Genomic DNA, 20154 nt, shown 5'->3' on the forward strand with positions numbered 1-20154 from the left:
GTGGGAGGATCACTTGAGCCCAGGAGTTTGAAACCAGCCTGGACAACATGGCGAAACCCTGTCTCTACCAAAAAATTCAAAAATTAGCTGGGTGCAGTGGTGCAAGCCTATAGTCCCAGCTACTCGGGAGGCTGAGGTGGGAGAATCGCTTGAGCCCAGGAGGTGCAAGTTGCAGCAAGCCGAGATCGTACCACTGCACTCCAGCCTGGGTAATGGAGCAAGACCCTGTCTCAAAAAATAATAATAACAATAATAATAACTCTCACAGCTAGGATTTACTAAACACTCAGGACCTTCTCTGAGTGTCTCACTTACAGTAGCTCCTTGAGGACATAGAATACTACTCTGAGGTTATTATTCCATTATCTTCTCCCCATTTACAGATAGGGAAGGAGGCATCTCTTAGTTAAGTAACTTGCCCCAAGTCTCAGCGTCAGTAAGCAGTGAGGTGAAGAGATTCCCACCCAGGCCTCTGACATCAGAGCCTGCGGGGATTTTTATTTTTGTTTTTGTTTTTTTGAGACGGAGTCTTGCTCTATCGCCCAGGAGTGCAATGGCGCAATCTCGGCTCCTATAACCTCTACCTTGTGGGTTCAAGTGATTCTCCTGCCTCAGCCCCCTGAGTAGCTGGGACTACAAGCGCCCACCACCACGCCTGGCTAAGAGCCTGCGTCCTTGGCCTCTGCCTGGCCTCCCAGGCCCGGGGACGGCAGGTGTGAGGCTCCCTGGGAGAAAGGAGTGGAGCACAGTCGAGGAGCTGCACGAAGGCCACTGGGGCAGAAGTCAGGCCAGACGAGGGGCACGCAGGGAGATGGGGAGCCCCCAGGAGGAGTCAGGCCTCAGAGCCCACATGCACAACCTCATCAGCCTCCGCATGCACACAGCAAAATAGGGATTCCACCTTCAAAACAGGGATTTCTTCCCCAAAATGTATTTCCTGGCTGGGTGCTGTGGCTCACTCCTGTAATCCCAGCACTTTGGGAGGCCAAGGCCAGTGAACCACTTGAGGTCAGGAGTTTGAGACCAGCCAGAGCAACATGGCAAAACCCCATCTCAAAAAACGTTAGCCAGGTGTGGTGGCAGGCACCTGTAATCCCAGCTGTTCAGAGGCTGAGGCACAAGAATCGCTTGAACCCGGTAGAAGGAGGTTGCAGTGAGCCAAGATCGTGCCACTGCACCCCAGTCTGGGTGACAGAGCGAGACTCTGTCTCAAAAAAAAAAAAAAAAGTATTTCCCGATTCTTGCCACGCCTGACCTTGATGCATCAGACTCTGGCTGCTGAAATACCGAGGACGGTGACCCTGCAGCCCCCGTGTGGATTTGTCTGCCTTTGCTGTGATACCAGAAACTGCAAGGGAGGGTGGTGGGTGGTAGGAGTGGGGGTTCCCCCATGCCCAGGCCCTGCACCTGGGAAGCCTTTTGAGGCCATCACATGAGCTGCCTGAGGCGGACGGAGGAGATGGTGCCAAGCAGGCCCAAGAGATTCCCTGCTGGCCCTGGTACTGCTCCCCTGTGGATGCTCCTGGTTGGTTCACCACCTCATTGTGGAGTGAGGAGCTGAGCAGCCCAGCCACTGAGCAGAATTTCCCTCCCACATGGCCCCTTCCACCCTGCAATGCCTTCTTCCTCTGCACCCTAGGTCCCCCACTTCCAAGTCGTTCCTTTGCAGAACGTGTGTATTCTTCTCTTCATCTTGCTAAGGAAAGTTCTGGCTCTTGGTGCTCTGGCTTGGCACCTTCTAAGCCCTGTAGTCCAGGTACCCTCCTCCCCCACCAAAAAAAAAAAGCGTTCTCAGCCAGGCGTGGTGGCTCACACCTGTAATTCCAGCACTTTTGGAGGCTGAGCCCGGAGGATCACTTGAGCTCAGGAGTTCAAAACTAGCCTGGCCAACATGGTGAAACCTTGTCTCTACTAAAAATACAAAAATTCACCAGTGTGATGGTGTGCACTGTAATCCCAGCTACTCGGGAGGCTAAGACAGGAGAATCGCTTGAACCTGGGAGGTAGAGGTTGCAGCGAGAAGAGATCATGCCACTGCACTCCAGCCTGGGTGACAGAGTGACTCTGTTTCAAAAAAACAAAAAACAAACAAAAAAACCCACTCAGGCTTAGCCATTTCTCTGGCGTCTTCACTTCCTTATGAAGGCTCCTGCAAAACTGGTATGAAGTAACATTTGTTTGCTTTTTTCCTATTAATGTCTTTGTCAGTTTAAGGCCCAGCCAGGGACACTAAGAAAATTGAAGAAGTTTCGCTGCCTCTCCAGCAATGGTGACAGCAGGGTGGAGGCCGCAGAGGGCTTCTGTGCCATGACTCACCCTCTGCTCATGGAAGCAGCTAGAAAGTGAAGGTGAATCCCAAAGCACAACATTCCTTCAGGCACAGGGAATAGAGGGAACAGATCTTCTCCGATCAGCACAACCGCCTCTGCTACGGACAGGTCTGCTCTCCCCCAGACAGCCGTCTTCTAAGCCACCACCTCTGAATCACCTTCCCAGGTGGGAAACGAACAAAGATAAATGCAAAGCCACCGTTCCAGCCCCAGTCCAGACCTAGCAAGACCTTACCCCTCTCAAAAGGGGCATGATGGCTACTTAACTTTTTCTGCACAAATTTGCCATCGTGAAATATGTTTGGAAAGGACTTTAGCAGCTTTTAACATTGCTGAACTTGAAAAAAAATTGCATCAAGAGGCAATCACTCAAGGCTCTTCTGGGGCCTTTTGAATTCTTGCCAGAGGATGCAGGTGGCAGAAGTGACAGAGGGTAATGGTGGTCTCGGGGGATGGGAGGGCTTCACAACTGTGTCTGTGGAAAAAGTCTTTTCCAAATTGGCTTATTCAAAAAGCATGCTTAGCAGTGACCAAAAACGACACAGCAGGCACGCTGGATTTCTTTCACAAGAAGAGCGAGCCTAGGAATTAACGGAGTTTTCTAACTGGAAGGTTTTTGTGGTTACTGTATTTTCCCACACGTAATTATAAGCTGGAACAAAGGCTGGAAAACTTGGAGGATTCTGACCACGAAGGGCCCACCATCCAGCCCCCTGCTTCGGTGTGTACTGAGTTTAAAAGGCCTCTAAGATGCAGACCGATTTGCTCTCCACCTCACAGTTCTACTTCCAGAAGAGGCGAGAAGTTGGGGAGACCCAAAATGAATGATGGCAGAACTGGATTGGTTTATAATCCCTCCCCACAGACAGACAGACAGACAAAACCACTTGGAAAACTCAAAATAGATGCTTGCTTGTAAAGTTTATTGACAACTGTTTGGTCCCAACACACAAAACAGCACTTGAACCACAACAAAAGTGTTCAAACAAAGTAGACAATTAAAAAACATCTCTTTCCCCCAAACCCGATCCAAAACAAACAGTGCAAGATGGGAAAGGGGGTTTTGGTGGTAACTTTTGTCATTTTTTTTAAACAGATAAATTTAATCCGGTACATCTTTCCACCCAGAAATAAAGAATTACATTGTCTTAATGCTCAAACATCATTTTACCACATCATTTAATTAAGCCTCTGGATAAAAAAATAGATAGCAATTGGACTGGCCATTGTGGAGTACATTATGAACACAACGTGCTTCCGACGTCTTCTCTCTCATTTTCAGACAGCGATTGTTAAGAGTCACACACACGTCCCAGACTAAGCAGCAACGCCAGTGAATGGTACTCAGACACACTCACGGGACGGTACAGAACTTGATTCTTCTTTGTCTGTTGCCCAAAGAACCTGTTCTTTGAGTCTGTTCCAGGTGACTTGTAATGATACCTCTCATGGTTTTAAAGTCCACCATTCTTTACATGCTAGCACAACTGAAGTCCAAGCGTGCAAACTCAGCCTTATGAAATCTTAGACTAAGGCAACTGATGTTCTCAACACCAACTATTACATTGTTTAAAAGCTCCTTTAAAAAAATTGCACATTTGCATTTCACTTCCTGTAACACTATGTCTGTAGAGGAAACGCCTTCAGGAGGATTCGGAGAGTGCCATAATACTTAGAGGGTTTTTCCATGGTGGTCTGTCTTGACTAGGGCCATGTGTTGAGAACTGGGAATCACTGGCTTCATTTAAAAGATTTGGGGAACAAAAAATCTGACTTGTAAAAATCTCTCTACAGCCCTTATTTTGTGGCATTTTATCAAAATGCTGGCTATGAAATCAGAGTCCATTTTCTGGCTTTCTAGAAGTTACCAAATATAAACATTTCCCCAAAAGAAACCATCTAACTAGTGGAAGACCTTACGCCAACAGGTTCTTTCTGCTCCATGAATGAATCCGCCTTTTTTGCCTGACAAATACAATCCATTGTAAATGTCAGGTTTCTCTAGGGGGGGTGAGAGGCCACCCGTCAGCGGACACCTCAGGCACCTAGAGAGGAAGGCCGTTCCACACCAGACGCCACAAAAAACCCAGACATGCTTCCAACAGCGAGAAGTAACGAGAGTAAAATCAGACACGATTAAAAGATGCTGAGCTGACATACACACACATAAAGCTTCCCAGCTACCGATACCAGCTTTAAAATTACAATAACAAGGTTAAGTGGATCAACCTTGGCCTTCCTATGTGTAGGTAGAATTCCTGTCTCTTCCCAGTGGAAATCGTATTGATCCCGCTGCTGCTGAAGCACCTCCCCACTCAGCTCTGATTTGTAATTTATGCACTTGATGCATATTTTCGAAAATCAGACTCTTTCCAATGCTGCCTCTCGACACACAATAATGTGTGTTGTAATCCGAATGCTGACTTTAAATCCATGACATCGAGACCATCTCCTTTTCCTTAACCTAACCCATATCAAACTGGAACACAGATGGGAAGCTTAAAACATCCTCAACTTTCTAGAAAGCTCCTAAATGGAACCCCAAAGTAGAAACGTTTAAAAAAATTTGTGATGAAGCCACATTTGTCAACTACAGACATAGTTTAAATAAAAAACAAGGTACACTTACAAGTCACATGGAAGCCAGGAACCTTCACATTCCAACCTGAAAATGCACTCCCAACCCCTCGCCTACCCTTCTCCTTCAGTGTGTGAGCACACAGGCTTGCGGGACTCCCAACCCCTCGCCTACCCTTCTCCTTCAGTGTGTGAGCACACAGGCTTGCGGGACAGGCTTGGCTTCCAAGCCATGCCACGCACTGGGTGAATACTGTCGGAAACACCAGTAAGCAAAGGCTGAGACTATATTATGCTACATGTAGGATGACACCACTGACGTGGCTCAATGGAAGCAGAACCGCTTCCTGCTAGTTGAGTTCTTAGTGCTTTCTTCTTTTGGAACACCATTATATTTCATAATAGTTAGGAAAGTTTGGTAAAATATATTAAGGATTCTTTAACAAATGCCGCAAGTTCTTCAAATAATTGAAAAAAGAAAAAGGAAGAATAAAGAAAAGAAAGACTTCAGCTCAAAGCTGTGTTCAATGTAAAAGAAAAACATGATGGAATACAGGTAAGATGAAGTAAATGGCTTCGGGGGCTTTTCATGACACAGAAGAGGATGTATTTTTGAAACCCACTTTTGTGTGCAGAATCAGACAGTGTTTTCCCATCCTAATTCTATATCGGAAACGGGAGTTAAAGCTTGGTTATGGGTGCTAAGGAAAAGTTGGCTGCCAATTTGACTCTATTTTTGGGTTGCTTTTTGGCTGGGCTTTCCGCAGGGTCCTTGATGAGCTGTGACTCGGAGGTTTCCGAGGAGGGGCAGGGAGGCAAGGGGACAGCTGCTGAGATGCAGGACGAGCTGGAGTCGGAGGTCAGAGTTTTGCTCTTTCCTGGTATTGGAATCTCCATTTTTCCTTCTTGGTTTAAAATCATCATTTCTGTGAATACAGAAAAGCAAACAGATTCAGTTCCAGGATCTGTAAGAAGTACGGGTTTTCTCTTTCTTGCTTGTATTTGCTCAAAAGATAATAATAATAAAAAGCCTCGAAATGCTACATCTATGCCACAGCTCACATATGAGTTGTGTGGCCAGTGTACTTGGCACAGAGGTCAAGTATCTATAAACTGCATCCCACCTCTCCCACTGGATTACCAAGTTGCAAAGATCTCTATTTGGAGCTATAAATTATTGAGCAAAGGTTAACACTTTTTTTTTTTTTTTTCATTTTGGATTCTCTGCCCATTCATTCTCCCTGCCAGATATTAAGGACCCATAAGCTAACCACGACTTAGAGACTTCCTGAGGCAGGAGGCGGGGGGTGGGGTCGGAGCGTCTCAGTGTCAGGGAGCTCCAAGCCCGTTCCATTTAGAGAGGACCTATGCTCCCCATGGGTCTATTACCAGGGATAAAAAAGGACTGCACCAAGTCACAATTACCCTCAGAGCCCAGGAACTCGAGCACAGCCGGCTCTCCCGCGGTGCTGCTAGACTGCCATTTCTGGGGCTGGGCCACAGTAATCCACATGCGTGACACACAGGGCCGTGCTGCTCGAAACAGATGCATCACTATACCTTAGGCTCCCACTGCATAGGGCACAGGGCTCCAGATCCCAAAGGGCCATGGAAGCTGAGAGTGGCAGAGGGGACGGCAGAGCCAGCTCCCTGCCCAGGCTGACCCTCAAGAGGAGAGGGACTGACAAAACTGCCCACACTGTTTTAATTACTTTCCTCTCTCATCCTGTGCATGCAGCCGAACTTGCCCAGAATAAAAGCACAAAGGCCACAATCCCACAAACGAGCTAACGTCAATCTGCCACCAACCCTAGTGAGGCACTGCACAGGAGCATGGCGTGCGTCTAGGCCTGCCTGCACAGGCTGGTTCAACCCGCAGGCAGTTACTTCCCCATCTCCTATTTTCCAAGTCAACAGCCTCAGTTCTTTTCCTGGGCAACAGTGCTGAACACTGCTGAGGACAACAGTGTGGAACCCATGCCGAGATGGTAAAAGCCAAGCCAGGAGTCCGCGGGGTGTTCCTGGTGACCTGGAAAGCAGCATCAGCAGTGGGGAGGAGCTGGGTTCCAACAGATGAAGAGCAGGGAAGGACCTGTACGGGGCAGATGTGCTGTCCTCTCCAGAGGCCAGGCGACACCACAGGACAAGAGGGCTTGAGTTCCAATCCCGGCTCTGCCCTTGCTAGCCCAGCAGCCCAGGGCCACTGCCTCTCTAGTGACAGCACCAGCTGTGCCTTCATCACGCAGCCTGTGGAATAAAGCGGCCGCCCCACACCTGGAGCCGTGGTGAGAGTTAAATGTGATGATGGTGTCTGTCAGCCCTGAGCACAGGGTTGGCACCAATGCCTGCACTTGGCTGGGACTCAGCGTGCTCAGCTTCCTGTCTGTTCTCAGATCACTGGACAGAGTCCAGGGGCTCCAGCCACATACACCTCCCTCCATTCACCCCTTTATAAAGCTCCTGGGCCCTTTGGACCCCCACCATGGGTGACGTGTACATCTGGTGACAGGTACGCCTGAGAGCAGCTGAACCTTCACAAAGTCTGGGAAAGCGAAGCCCAAGAGGCCCCCCGACCCACCCCTGTGGACTCGTCCACAGCCCCAAGCCACCAGCCCTCCAGAGTTGCCAAATCGCCCTTGCCTGACGCTCCCCAGGCAACCCGGGGCTGAGCATCCAATTCTGCAGGAGCCCAGGTGGGGAAAGAAGGTCGAATAATCAGCACAGTGTTTTCCACCTGGAAAGGGGTAGTCCCTTCCCACCTCTGTCATTTACTGTATCAGCATCTCATCATGGTTTGTTTTAAACCCCAAAGAAAACCCCCACGACAACACGGAGTCACCCACCGGAAGGCTCTTGAGGGCGCTCCTCAAACTGAATGAGATCGGCAGACTGGAGGATGACGGGGTCTGGTCTCAGCTGAGGGGACGGCAGGCACGAGGGGACGGGTGCACACAGGAGGTCGACGGGGGAGTCGTCGGTCAGGCGGAGAAGCTCCTGCTCCGTGTGACTGGGCCCTGGACAAAGAAGGCGGGTTGGGGCGCTACAGGACCTCCATGCCCACCCCCAGCACACACCCTGGGCTCACACCTGAAGTTTTCCTTCTAAGCCTTAAAGATTAAGAGAGTCAAGAAGTACTTAAGGTATTAAAAAAACAAACAAGCCAACCCAAAACCCACTAACAGGAAGATCCTGGTAACGGAATGCCTTAATAAGCTAGTTCTCCTGAAGATCCGTGTTCTCAGGAACACCGGCCCCTAAAAGGCCCAACCAGATAAAAGGGTCCTGCAGTCAGTTTCCAAAGAGAGGGGACAGCCTGAGACGTACATGGTTAGCAGCAAGCGGAAGCCCAGAATCCGAAGCCCTGGGCCTGGTTCCGCGGCTTTCCAGCTGCCGACTCTGGGTGAGCTGTGGAATACGTGACTGCCCGAGACCCGCGCGCCTCCGCTGCAGAACGGAGGTCAGCACTGCTGACGGCCGTGGGGCAGCTTCGGCAGCTGATTCCCAGGAGAGCACCTCAAAACGTCAAAGGCCACGTAACTCAGTTATCCTAAGGGCACAGGGGACGGTAACGTGCTATCTATCTTACCGCATCTTTTGAAGACAAAATTCTCACCTATAACGACGAATTCAAAACTCCTTCAGAAAAGTCAGAACTGCTGTAACATTCACGAGAACTGGCCTCTATCTACTACAGAGGTGGATCTACCTGAAATCTATGTGACTCGGTGTAATTTTGGGTAATATTAATGCATTAGTGTATCAAGTCCTGCCTCGGGCTGTCCTGTGACAAACACACCTTGACCAGCCTTGAGTCAGGTGCCCTGAGCCCGCTTCTGCATCAGGCCTTGACCTTGGCCTTCCATCTGGATTGGGCCTTGACCTTAGCCTTCCGTGTCTGTTGCTGAACTTGCCAGGTCCAGTCTTAGCTGGAGTCATTTCAGTGAGAATCCCGTCACCCTTGAGACCTCATCACCCTTCATAGCTGATGTCTGGATCCTTGGTCGGCCTGCCTGCCCGTAGCAGGAATCCTCTTCGCAATTTCCCACCCCCCGAGCCCTCCCTCTGCTCCCAGGCTATGTATTGGGAGTTGGCTCTCTCCCTGCTATTGCAAGTGTCACGAATTTCCATTATAACAAGTGTCAGAATAATTTTTTTCTTCAACACCTGAATTGGGGTAAGACGATCATTATTGGGTTGCCAACATCTTTCAGGGACTTTAACCAGTTGGCCAAACAATGCTAACAAATAAAGGTCAATTTTTCCCTCTGTTACTAACTAAATACCAAAACTGCTTTGAAAACTATGTGGCTATTTAACTTCAGCGGATGGGATGACTTGCTGGAGTCCTTTCCCTTGCTCTGCCCGACCCCAAGCCATTTCTCCTAGAATTTCACAAGCTCTTATGTCTCTGCTTGTCCTCTCTTACCACTGCCACCAGCTCCAAGCTTGAGTTCCGAGGCTGTGTGCGGTTCGGGCACCTCCAGGATGCGCTCGCCCTCCGAGGGCTGGTTTTCAAGATTGGCAGGGGAGAGACCGAGTGAACTCAAACGACCTGGAGGACAAACAGCACCCGTCAGAGAGAAATGTCAGTGAGAGAACCGTGATTTTTTACGGGGGGAGGGAATGGGTGCTTACTTACTTTTCATGTCATTTTTTAACACTACAATTCTCTTATGACCATGTCCTTTTATCCAGACCACCTGCACACAAGACATACTACTGGTTAAGCAGTGGAAAAGGAGGGGACAGAAGCCCTAACATTCAGGAAGAGTGTGACCTACGGTGCCTGCCTTGGGCTAGAATTTAGGAGCTGAGTTACTGCCAAGAAGCATGTTTCTCTATTCTCTCCTTAGCTTTTAAAGCAACAGAAGCAGCTGACAGAAACATGCCCCTATAAAAAGCAGAGTAGTTGAAAAATCATGAGACACAGTTTCAGAAATATTCTTTATAATTCTTAAAAAGACTGTCTTCCAAACACTAGTTTTGGCATATAGATTAAGGTCGTTCTCCCATGAGAGTTCTTGCCATTTTTTTGCAGAAACACCACCTAAAAGAATTAAGAGCGATCTCTCAGACCCTTTAAACTAAGTTCATTATCAGAATCATAAAGTCCTCTCCCTGATGGTGCCGCTCTCCAACTCGGCCAAGCAGACTGGTAGTAGTGGAGCTGGGCTCCCAGGCCCCCGACATGTGCACCCCGTGGCCAGGTCACTGATCGCAGCTCCCAGGCGAGTTTGGCCTGGGTCCTTGCTACTTGCTCTATTCTACTATTTTCACTTGGCTCAATCCCTCCATCTAACGCTGACCCAGACCTCTGCAGTGGCCAGGATCCTAGCCCAGTTCCCTCCTCCATGCCTGCTTCTCTCTGCTCTACCATGGACAGCGCCACTGGGTGCTTTTCAAATGCAAACCTGGGCTCCAGCTCTTTCCAACACAGTCCTCCCTCCTTACCTGGAGGAGCCATGCCCTCCCTAACCCAGCTCTCGGCTCCCTGTTAGGCTCTCCACACTCCATGCCACTTGTCACATCCCTGCATCTGCTCATGCCATCATCCTCTCTGCCCAGAATGCTCTCTCCCCTCCTTGTCACGTGGTTCCCTCAGGCACATCCTTGCAGGTTCCGTACCAGGCTCCCCAGGCTTGGGAAGTGGGCCCTGACACGGCCCTCCTCAACGTGCCCACTGAGTAGGGGGCTCCTAGCCATCACTGCACTGACCACCCTGACTAATTGCCTGCTTGGGGGTCCTGACTCTCCCATTACCCAACACCTTTCTGAGGTTAGAGCCTGAAACTTACTCACCTGGCATATAGGGATTTAATAAAGGTTTACAGAAAGAATCAAGGAGAAATGCTAAAATCATTTACTTTAGACCAACAGTATGTTTTGAAAGGATCAATTCAAAATGCCTGCCGTTCCGTTATTCTGGCAGCATTTTATTTTTCTACTCAGGAGAGTTAGCCTGTGGCTCAGCTCTTCAGAAGATGCTCTCCCAGAAGCTGAGAAAAGTGCCCACCTGTGGAATTGCTCCCAAGAGCTCCTCCACGCTGTTGTGGCCGTAGGTCTTGGGCTGCAGAGTTTCTCCGACATACTTGGTATAGGCCATGGAAAACTCATGAAGGAAAATCTGCTGGTAGTGGTAAGTATGAAGTAAAGAGCGCACGTTCTTTGCAAACAAATACAGACTTGTGAGCTTCACACATTCTTCCATCTGATCATTAGTGAAAACCTGGGTAAAAAGAAAAAGCAGCATTAGAAATGTCAGTGACTGGCCCTGGCTCCTGGAAAGTGAGGGCCTCCCACTGAGGGAAAAGGCCCTGAGGTGAAGACGAAGAAGAAGGCAACGAAGAAGATGAAGAAGGAGACGACAAAGACGAAGAAGACAATGAAGACGAAGACAAACACGACAAAGACAAAAAAGATGAAGACAAAAAAGACAAAGATGAAGACAACACAGACGACAAAGATGAAGACAAAGACCAAGAAGACAAAGATGAAGACAAAGACCAAGAAGACAAAGATGAAGACAAAGACCAAGAAGACAAAGATCAAGAAGAGGAAGACAAAGACCAAGAAGACAAAGAGGAAGACAAAGACCAAGAAGACAAAGATGAAGACAAAGAAAACGAAGACGACGAATTAGACACAGATGAACAAGATGAAGAGACACAAAAGACGAAGAAGAAAGGAGGAGGAGGAGGAGGAAGGAGAAAGGAAGGAAGGAAGGAAGGAGGGAGGGAAGGAGAGAGGAAAAAAGGAAGTGGGGAAGGAAAAGGAGAAGCGTCAAGGATTTCCTCCAAGAGAAGGCTATAGCCTCCAGCAAACTTCAGTTCTATTTGCAAGTCGAAGGCTGCAGTGGTCTGAAGAGATTGTGTGAGTAGGGAAGAAATCAGGGGAGGCAAACCAGTGCGGCAAATCACTGTACACACAGTGGACACTGAGGCCATGAAACCACCTCTCAAACTAGTTTTCCAAGAAACACTGTGATGGACGATGATGCTAGCATTATTTAAAAACACATCAAAAGTAACAAGAAATAAACACAAAACCCTTGTGTATGCAGGGTAAGGAAGCAGATTTCTTTACCACAAACCTTTTCAGAGTGTTTAACATGCTCTGGAGTCACCAAGAGAAAGGATATTCCCAATCTTAGCTGGCCAGGGAAAGTCCTTTGTCCTGGAACATCCATTAACACCTGTCCAGAACTGGTGTCCTTACGATAGATACTAACAGAGTTTAGAAAACGTTGGATGTATATCCTTTCATTATTTAATGATCAGTCCCATAGTTAGATGATGATGGCATAACATTCTTCTTTTAAATTGCTGGGGCTCATTTGTTAATATCTTATTTAGGATCATTTTCTCTTAAGGGACTATCTTATGTTTTTGGTATTAAACTTATCTTGGCTTCATAAAAATAAGTGGTAAGCTTTCTTTTTTTTTCTTTTTCAGCAGCCTAGAACAGTATTTTTTTTTTTTCTAGGAGATGGGTTCTTGCTATGTTGCCCAGGCTGGCCTCAAACTCCTGGGCTCAACTGATTCTCTAGTCTCAGCCTCCTTAGTAGCTGGGATTATGGATGTGTACCACCTTGCCTGGCCCAGAATGATTTTTTAAAAGGTGGATTTATCTGTTCTTTCAGGGTTGGTTAAAATTCCATTGTTATCTCACTTGGTCCTGATGCCTTTTTCAGTGGTAAATTTCAGGGATCTTTTATAGTCTCTTTTATGGTAACTGGTTTAATTTTTAACTTCTTGAGTGAGTTTTGGTAACTAATTTTTTTCCAGGATTTCATTTATTTACTCTAGGTTTTTATATCTGTTGCCCAAGAACTGCATGCAGTATTCTCTTAAGATTCTCCCAATCTTGGAGCACCATTCTTGAAATGCTGCCTGCGGACCGGCTGGGCAACCTTCCTTTCTGCCCTTGCCTCACTCAACTCTCACTTCAAGTCACCACATAAACCATCTCACTCAGAAAGATAAACAGCAGCAAAATCCATCCTGGAAACGGACAAACACACCCTAGTGCCAGGATGAGGAGACCAGGCTTTCCCTGGCTTTTGCCACCCATTTAGGCAGGGCTGCTTCACTGCCCGAGGTCTCAGCGTGTTCATCTGTGAAATGGTCTCTCAGGTCCCTTCCAGCTCCACACACTCTCATCTAGACCAGCAGGTAATCCGGAAACGCACAATCGATAGTTTGCAATGATATTTCTAAAGAGCCATTAACGTGCGTACCTCAACCAAGTACGGCAGGCTCTTCAGCAGTTCAGTCAAGGTCATGAATCCATATTCACAGGGGTTAAGGGGAGTGTTGTGGGTACTTTCGTAATGTCTCTTGAGCTCCTCAACAGAAAGATGGGTGGTTCCTTCCCAAGACATCAACAACACCAGCAACTGGGCAGTGAGAGATCGTAGGGACTTTCGGTTGATCAGCTGAATCTGTCTGCCAGATTCTACGTCGGCAACCTGGGGAAAATGAGAATTCACACTTTCAGAACTCCAGAGAGACAACCTTGGTTATACCCAACTCGGCTCACTTCATTTTGGTTAAGGAGACCAACAGATGAAAAATCTCTGATTTTTTTTCTCCTACACTGAAATAAAGCAAGTTTGTTTTTAGCTTCTTTGGGACACCAGACCAACACAGAAGCAGAAACCGTCCTCCCCCTGCTGGTCCCTAAGTGAAAACTCTCATCAAGGTAATAACGGGGGAGGAAATTGCATCATTCTCTTTGTTTTTCATTCATTCTTTCCAAACCCCACTGTAAGAAGGAGACAGGCTGGCCAGCAGACGGCCAGTGGTCCAAGCTTGTGAAGTGTGGGTTGCTGTGCTCGAAGGTGGAGTAGGGGATGAGCAAGCTAAACTATAAGCAACACTCACCTGGCTTCTGTGCAGACCCGACTTGCCCATGTGCGTCCCCAGGGCAGGCTGGGGAGGTGAGAGAGGGTCTACTTTCACTACAAGGTAAGCTGCATTTTTCCAGTCTGCTATTACTAACCACAAAGCTGGTATTTTCACCCGACTAGTACCTGTCCACTCCTCAATTATTTCAGATTCTCAAAGAGATAAAGGGTTTAAGTGACTAAATGCATTGACAGGGAAACCTCACAAAACAGAGATTGTCATGTGGGGACCAAACACCATGTGAAGAAACACACATCTGGTGACTGAGCCAGCAGGCCTTGGGTGGCAGGGGTTAGTCGGTGGACGGAGCCTTTCCTGGCAAAAAAACAGGCAGAGCTTTGGCACACGTGCGGCTCTGGCACTGCTCTCACAAACCAGTGCTCATCCGGACAGCCTGTTTGCCCCCTTTATCTGGTTTTCCTGCCAGGGCCAAAGGTCTTGGCAGGGCTAAGTCATCGTAAGTTGGCACTCTTTGGACCGTGGATTCTGAGAGGCAGAGAGAGGTGGGTGGCATTGAGGAGCCATCCCAAGGTCAGGACATCTTTATCTGGTTCTGCCATGTGCCCAGAGCTAAGGCAGGAGGGAGGCTGGCAGGCTCCCACCCCACTTACCATGGTTATGGGACCGTATAGATTTCCTGCTCAGAAGCGAGTTTCATCAATCAACCGACACCATTCCAGGGGATCCCAGTCATCGTAGCTACCCAGACCCCCACCACCACTACAGCCGCTTAGGAAAGAAACCAAACCAGAGCCTGCTCCTCTGGTCCGACTTGGATCCATCCCTTGATTCTCAATCCCAGCTATGCATTAGAATCCCCTGGCGAGCTTTTAAAAACACCGATGCTCACAGTGCACTTGGACTAATTCTATAAGAATCTCAGAAGTAGGGCTGGAGAAGCTCCCAGGAGATCCAGTAGGCAGCCAGGGAGGCACCACGGAGCCTCTCTCAGCTCTCTCCATCCTTGTTGCTCACACCCCAGCTGCCCGCCCATCACACTCACCCAGCAAAGCCCTAGGTCACAGCATGGGGTCTTCCTATCCAACTGAGCCCACCCCTTTCATCATCCTGGGCAACTGAACACCAAGGGACCTGTCCCACACCACAGCCTTATAGCCTTTCAATGCCTTGCCTGTCATCTCCAACGACATCCTCTTCTGTTCAATTTCACTGCAGACACCCGTCTCTAGGGTCACAGTGCGAACCTGTCATTACCCCATCCAACATAAATCACTCAAACCTCCTGACCATCCCACTTGTAAAAGCAAGTCGGGAGCTGCTGTTGGGGTGGGAGTGCAGAGACTCTTACCTGCTCAACTCCTCCCCTTCTCAAACCTCAGCAGCAACACTGCCTCCTATCTGCCGACAATTCGCCAGCCCCTCCCTTGCTTCACTCTCCTCTTTTGTCATCCTGCCACTGACATTCTTGTCAATGTTTAAATTCCCTCACCCCATGCCTTTTCCTGGTGCCCATCGGTAAACTCTCACCTTGAATCCGACCACCTGCTTTCCCTGAGCCGATACCTGCACAGCCACACCCCAACTGCTGCTCTCTGAGAGTCTACGGTGCCAGTGTGCAGGGAGCTTTTTTTTTTTTTTTTTTTTTTTTGAGACGGAGTCTCGCTTTGTCGCCCAGGCTGGAGTGCAGTGGCCGGATCTCAGCTCACTGCAAGCTCCGCCTCCCGGGTTTACGCCATTCTCCTGCCTCAGCCTCCCGAGTAGCTGGGACTACAGGAGCCCACCACCTCGCCCGGCTAGTTTTTTGTATTTTTAGTAGAGACGGGGTTTCACCATATTAGCCAGGATGGTCTCGATCTCCTGACCTCGTGATCCGCCCGTCTCGGCCTCCCAAAGTGCTGGGATTACAGGCTTGAGCCACCGCGCCCGGCCCAGGGAGCTCTTGATACCCCTGCAGCCCACATGACATCCAGATCAAGCCATTCTCTACTCACCATGACAACTGCGGACCTTCTCCCCACTTCTAAGTCCTGAGCCTGCCTCTCCTCTCTCTCTAAGCACAGATCAGTCCCTCTCTCTGGTGGAAAATCACTCTTGGAAGAGGACTCCCTTCTATTCCTGATGACAAACATCAGACCTGCCCATGCCTGCCCCCAGCCTATTGCCCTGTATGCTTCCTTCTTCCTCTGTGTGCTAGTTTCCCAGTCTCCCACACCTCAAGGCCCTCCCGTCTTAGCCCCTCTCACCCTTGTATGTTCATCTTCTCTCTCTAGACAGATCCACATCAATGGCTTTCAGACTTGCTCAAGTTTTTCCAGGTAGGGAAACCAACAGCCCAAATCCTCCCTTGCTCCCTCAGCCCCTCTAGCTGTTGCCCCAGCCCTCCATCTTCACAAGCAGACAAACCAGGTTGCTGTCCAGATGACCTGCGCCATTTTCTCACCTCTCCTCACTCCTCACCCCACTCCCACGTGGGTTCTGTCTGCACAATCGACGCTGCCACTGACCTGGCCGGCGGCAACGACTCTCCCCACTGAGCTAAACCTGGAGGTCAGGCAGTCCCTCTCTGACCTGCCTTCCTATGATGCTGCTGGCCATTCCTGTCTTGGCTCAGGGATGTTCCGCTCTCCTGGTGTGCGTCCTGCTCTCTCACCTCCTCCTCTAACCAACCAGTACCTAAGGAGAGCTCTGAGCCGTCCTACCTCTGCCAAGGTAAGAACTTCTTCTTCCCTGCAGTCCAATACATTCAGAAACATAGTGGGGGCCGGGTGCGGTGGCTCATGCCTGTAATCCCAGCACTCTGGGAGGCTGAGGCGGGCGGATTATCTGAGGCCAGGAGTTCGAGACCAGCTTGGTCAACGTGGTGAAACCCTGTCTCTACTAAAAATATAAAAACTAGTCGGGCATGGTGGCAGGCGCCTGTAATCCCAGCTACTCAGAGGGCTGAGGCAGGAGAATCACTTGAACCTGGGAGGTGGAGGTTGCAGTGAGCCAAGATTGTACTATTGCACTCCAGCCTGGGCCACAGAGCAAGACTCCATCTCCAAAAAACACCTCACAGTGGGAAGGAAAAGGAGAATGAACCCATTCTGGCTGTTTACGGAATTAAACGACACAGAAATGTGTGCAGCTAGTAATGGGCCTGTAACTGAGGGTGCCGTCCCTCATGCTTCCCTTTCCATTCCTTCCTCCTGGTCCTGTGGGGGAGGGGGCTGAAAACTGGCAGCTGCTCTGCCTAGGATGGGGAGGGTCAGTGCAGTCCAGGGCAGGAAACAGGACAAGCTGCCCTTTCTACTACAGCTCTGCCAGCGACAAAGGCCACTCTGCACCCGTGCTGGCTCCTAAGCCTAGTCCTAAGTGGGTGAGAATGTGGAGGGAGAAGACACTGTGTGATTACAGCTCCCGAGAACATCACAGGCAAAGCTCTTACTGGAAGGAGTTGAGCTCAGGCCAGCAGCGCTGAGGTGGCTGCACCTGATGACCGAACCCTGGGGTGAAGAGTGACCTCATCAGTTCACAAAGGCGTAGCTTTGGCAAGGCCATTCAGAAACACACAAGAGGAAGACCAAAACAAAACTTCCAAACCAAGGCTTCTCCTATTACCTAAGAAGCACTAATGACACAAAACAAGTTGTAAGGCGGTGACAGTTAAGTAGTTCAAGGTGTAAATACAGAAACGCTACAGCACATGCAAACGTCCTAATGAGAATTAGGCCACTATAAGCTTTATCCCATGACGGGGGAGGGGGAGAAAAAAAAAACAACAACATTTACCTTGACGACATGGCAGAGTTTCTGAGTTAAAGCCGAAATGGAACTGACATCATAGTCTTGGAGACGAAATGTATAACCAAAAGTTTTAGCATATTCTGTAAGGAGATCTGTCATCATAAGGCAGTTATCTTTTTGGGACCGAAGGAGTTTAACAAACTGGGCAGCTAGAGCTTTGAACCGCTCTACCTCTGTCAGAGTAAGGATCTTTTCTTCTCCACATTCCAATACCTTCGAAAACACATGGCGGGAGGAAAGGGAGAATAAACAAATCATAGTTGTTTACAGAATAGCAAAAAAATGTGTGCAACTAGTAATGAAAAAACAAGTCAGCATTACTGAATGGGTACAGAGTTTCAGTTCTGTGAGATGAAAAAGTTCAGAAGATTGCTTGCACAACAATGTGAATGTGCTGACCACTACTGGACAATAAATAAAAAAACAGTTACAATGCTAACTTCTGTGTTATGTGTATTTTGCCACAATAAAACAATTTTTAAAAAGCACTTTAGTAAAAAAAAAAATTAATAAAATCAACAGAAATTTGGTTTAACTTAGCAACAGCTTAACAGCTTAGCACTGATGTTACCTCATGTACTCAGCCTACCTTCAACATGAAAGATTTGAAGAGTATAAAACTAATGAACAAATATTCAGTGTAAGAAATCAGCCAGGTGTGGTGGCTCACGCCTGTAATCCCAGCACTTTGGGAGGCTGAGGCGGGCGGATCAACTGAGGTCAGGAGCTCAAGACCAGCCTGGCCAACATGGTGAAACCCCGTCTCTACTAAAAATACAAAAATTAGCTGGACACGGTGGTGGGCACCTGTAATCCCAGCTACTTGGGAGGCTGAGCCAAGTGAATTGCTTGAACCCGCAGGTGGAGGTTATAGTGAGCTGAGAAAGTGCCACTGCACTATAGCCTGGGCAACAAGAGAGAAACTCCGTCTCAAAACAAAAAAACAAAAAAAACCAAATCAACCTACTTAATCCTTTTTTCAATAATTACCCTAAGACAAGTTTGAATAATCCTTTATTGAAGGAAAAAGCCATATTTATCTAAAAATACTAATGAGTCAGTAATATGGCTTCTCTGATTGGAACAGCTTAGATTTTCATCCTCTTTCATAACTCCCTACTTCCCAGGAAAATAGGTCTTGAATGTGAAAAGAAAATTTCCAATATGTTGTTCAGAAAAATACTTTATAAAATTAGAATTTCTTCACTCACTTGTAAAGTATCAGGTATGGCTTCAAAAAGTTCAAGTAGTTTGGTAAACCCATAGTATGCAAGTTTGCACTGCCGGCCAAAGTGGTGATGGTAAGAGGGAATAAATTTATTAAAGGGCATCCGGAAATGGGGTTGGTGACGCAGCAAATCAACGACATCCTTGGAGAACTGTTTTGTCCTTTCTATTTCATCCTGAGTGCGTTCTTTAAAAAAAACAAAAAACATAAAATCACAGTTTTTTTCTACCCATTTGTGTTCAACATCCATACTAGAGTAAATCCTTTTGGAATTTATAAGTGATATCATCCTTGCATTCCAAACACACACAACCTAAAACACATACACTCTTCCCTCTTTGCAAGTGGTTCTCAAACATGTTCCAGGGCAGAATACCAGGAAGTCATGATACTATTATATTATGAAATGCATATATATTCATCTTATAAGCTAGAAACAAGGTCATCTTACAAGCTAGAAACAATTTTCTAGCCCCTGCCCTGTATCTATTAAAATGACACACACCCAGGTCCCTGTACTTAAGCAAGTACTCTAGAAATTATTCCTATGAAATCACACTTCTGAATATCTCCATTTTTTTTTTGTTTATTCATCTGATCTTCAGTTAAAACTTGCTAGCAGAAAAGAGAATCAGGCTTCAAAAGTTGAACAAAAAGAGAAAGAAAAGCTTAAGCTGAGACTGTTTCTATTAATTTTTAAGTGAGAATTAGAAAAGTACTGGCATTACTAACTTTGGCCCTGGAATTCTATGATTTCGTGGACATCAGTGTTCTGCAGGAGCATAGTTTAAGAACCAGACAACAGGAGGAGGATATGACCATACAGTCACCCCTTGGTGTTCTCAAGGGATCGGTTCCAGGACCCTGCTTGGATACCAAAATCCGCCACCTACTCAAGTCCTGCGGTCCGCCCCGCAGAACCTGCAGACACGAAGAGTTGGCCGTCGGTATCCATGGGCTTCGCATCCCTCAATCACTGTACTTTCTCCCCGTAAGTGGACCTGTGCAGTTCTGATCTCAACTGTAACTATTAAAATTTGAAAGGCAAAACAAAACATCCATTTGAGTTGTCTTCCCTTCTCAAGCGTGCAGAGTAAATAAAGTAGCTCAGAGTTCAACAGAAGAGTGAAGCAACAGGCACAGTGACAGGTTCTCAACTGGATGACTACGGCTCACAAAGCCACAGCCAGGCTGCAGGAGGCATTTGGGCAAAGTGCTGATGATGTCTGTTTTTCCCCTTAGAGTCAATTCTAAAAAGCCAGCCTGCTTTTCTTCTTGAGAACAGCTTCATCTGCTTTGAAGAACACAGAATCCAAAGAGCAGCAGTTTTCACACTGTGCTTTCTGTGGAATCTTCAGGAAGCATG

The 20154-nt window shown here is 47.9% G+C and overlaps 1 protein-coding gene across 13 annotated transcripts in view; it reads right to left on the reverse strand.

Moving 5' to 3' along the window:
* Positions 1–3232: 3232 nt before the first annotated feature.
* The window catches only part of MARF1 (meiosis regulator and mRNA stability factor 1), a 48096-nt gene continuing 31174 nt past the window's right edge, over positions 3233–20154 (reverse strand). For all 13 annotated transcript variants that reach the window (XM_077987125.1, XM_077987124.1, XM_077987122.1 and 10 more), the window contains 8 exons: positions 18772–18974; positions 17546–17773; positions 13144–13374; positions 10921–11133; positions 9547–9607; positions 9334–9459; positions 7751–7921; positions 3233–5833 (listed from right to left, as the gene is read on the reverse strand). In XM_077987125.1, the coding sequence (XP_077843251.1) occupies positions 5589–5833; positions 7751–7921; positions 9334–9459; positions 9547–9607; positions 10921–11133; positions 13144–13374; positions 17546–17773; positions 18772–18974 (1478 nt within the window). In that variant the 3' untranslated portion in view covers positions 3233–5588. The remainder of the gene's footprint in view (positions 5834–7750; positions 7922–9333; positions 9460–9546; positions 9608–10920; positions 11134–13143; positions 13375–17545; positions 17774–18771; positions 18975–20154) is intronic.

The sequence above is a fragment of the Macaca mulatta genome, chromosome 20 (assembly GCF_049350105.2).
Source record: "Macaca mulatta isolate MMU2019108-1 chromosome 20, T2T-MMU8v2.0, whole genome shotgun sequence".
NCBI lineage: Eukaryota > Metazoa > Chordata > Mammalia > Primates > Cercopithecidae > Macaca > Macaca mulatta.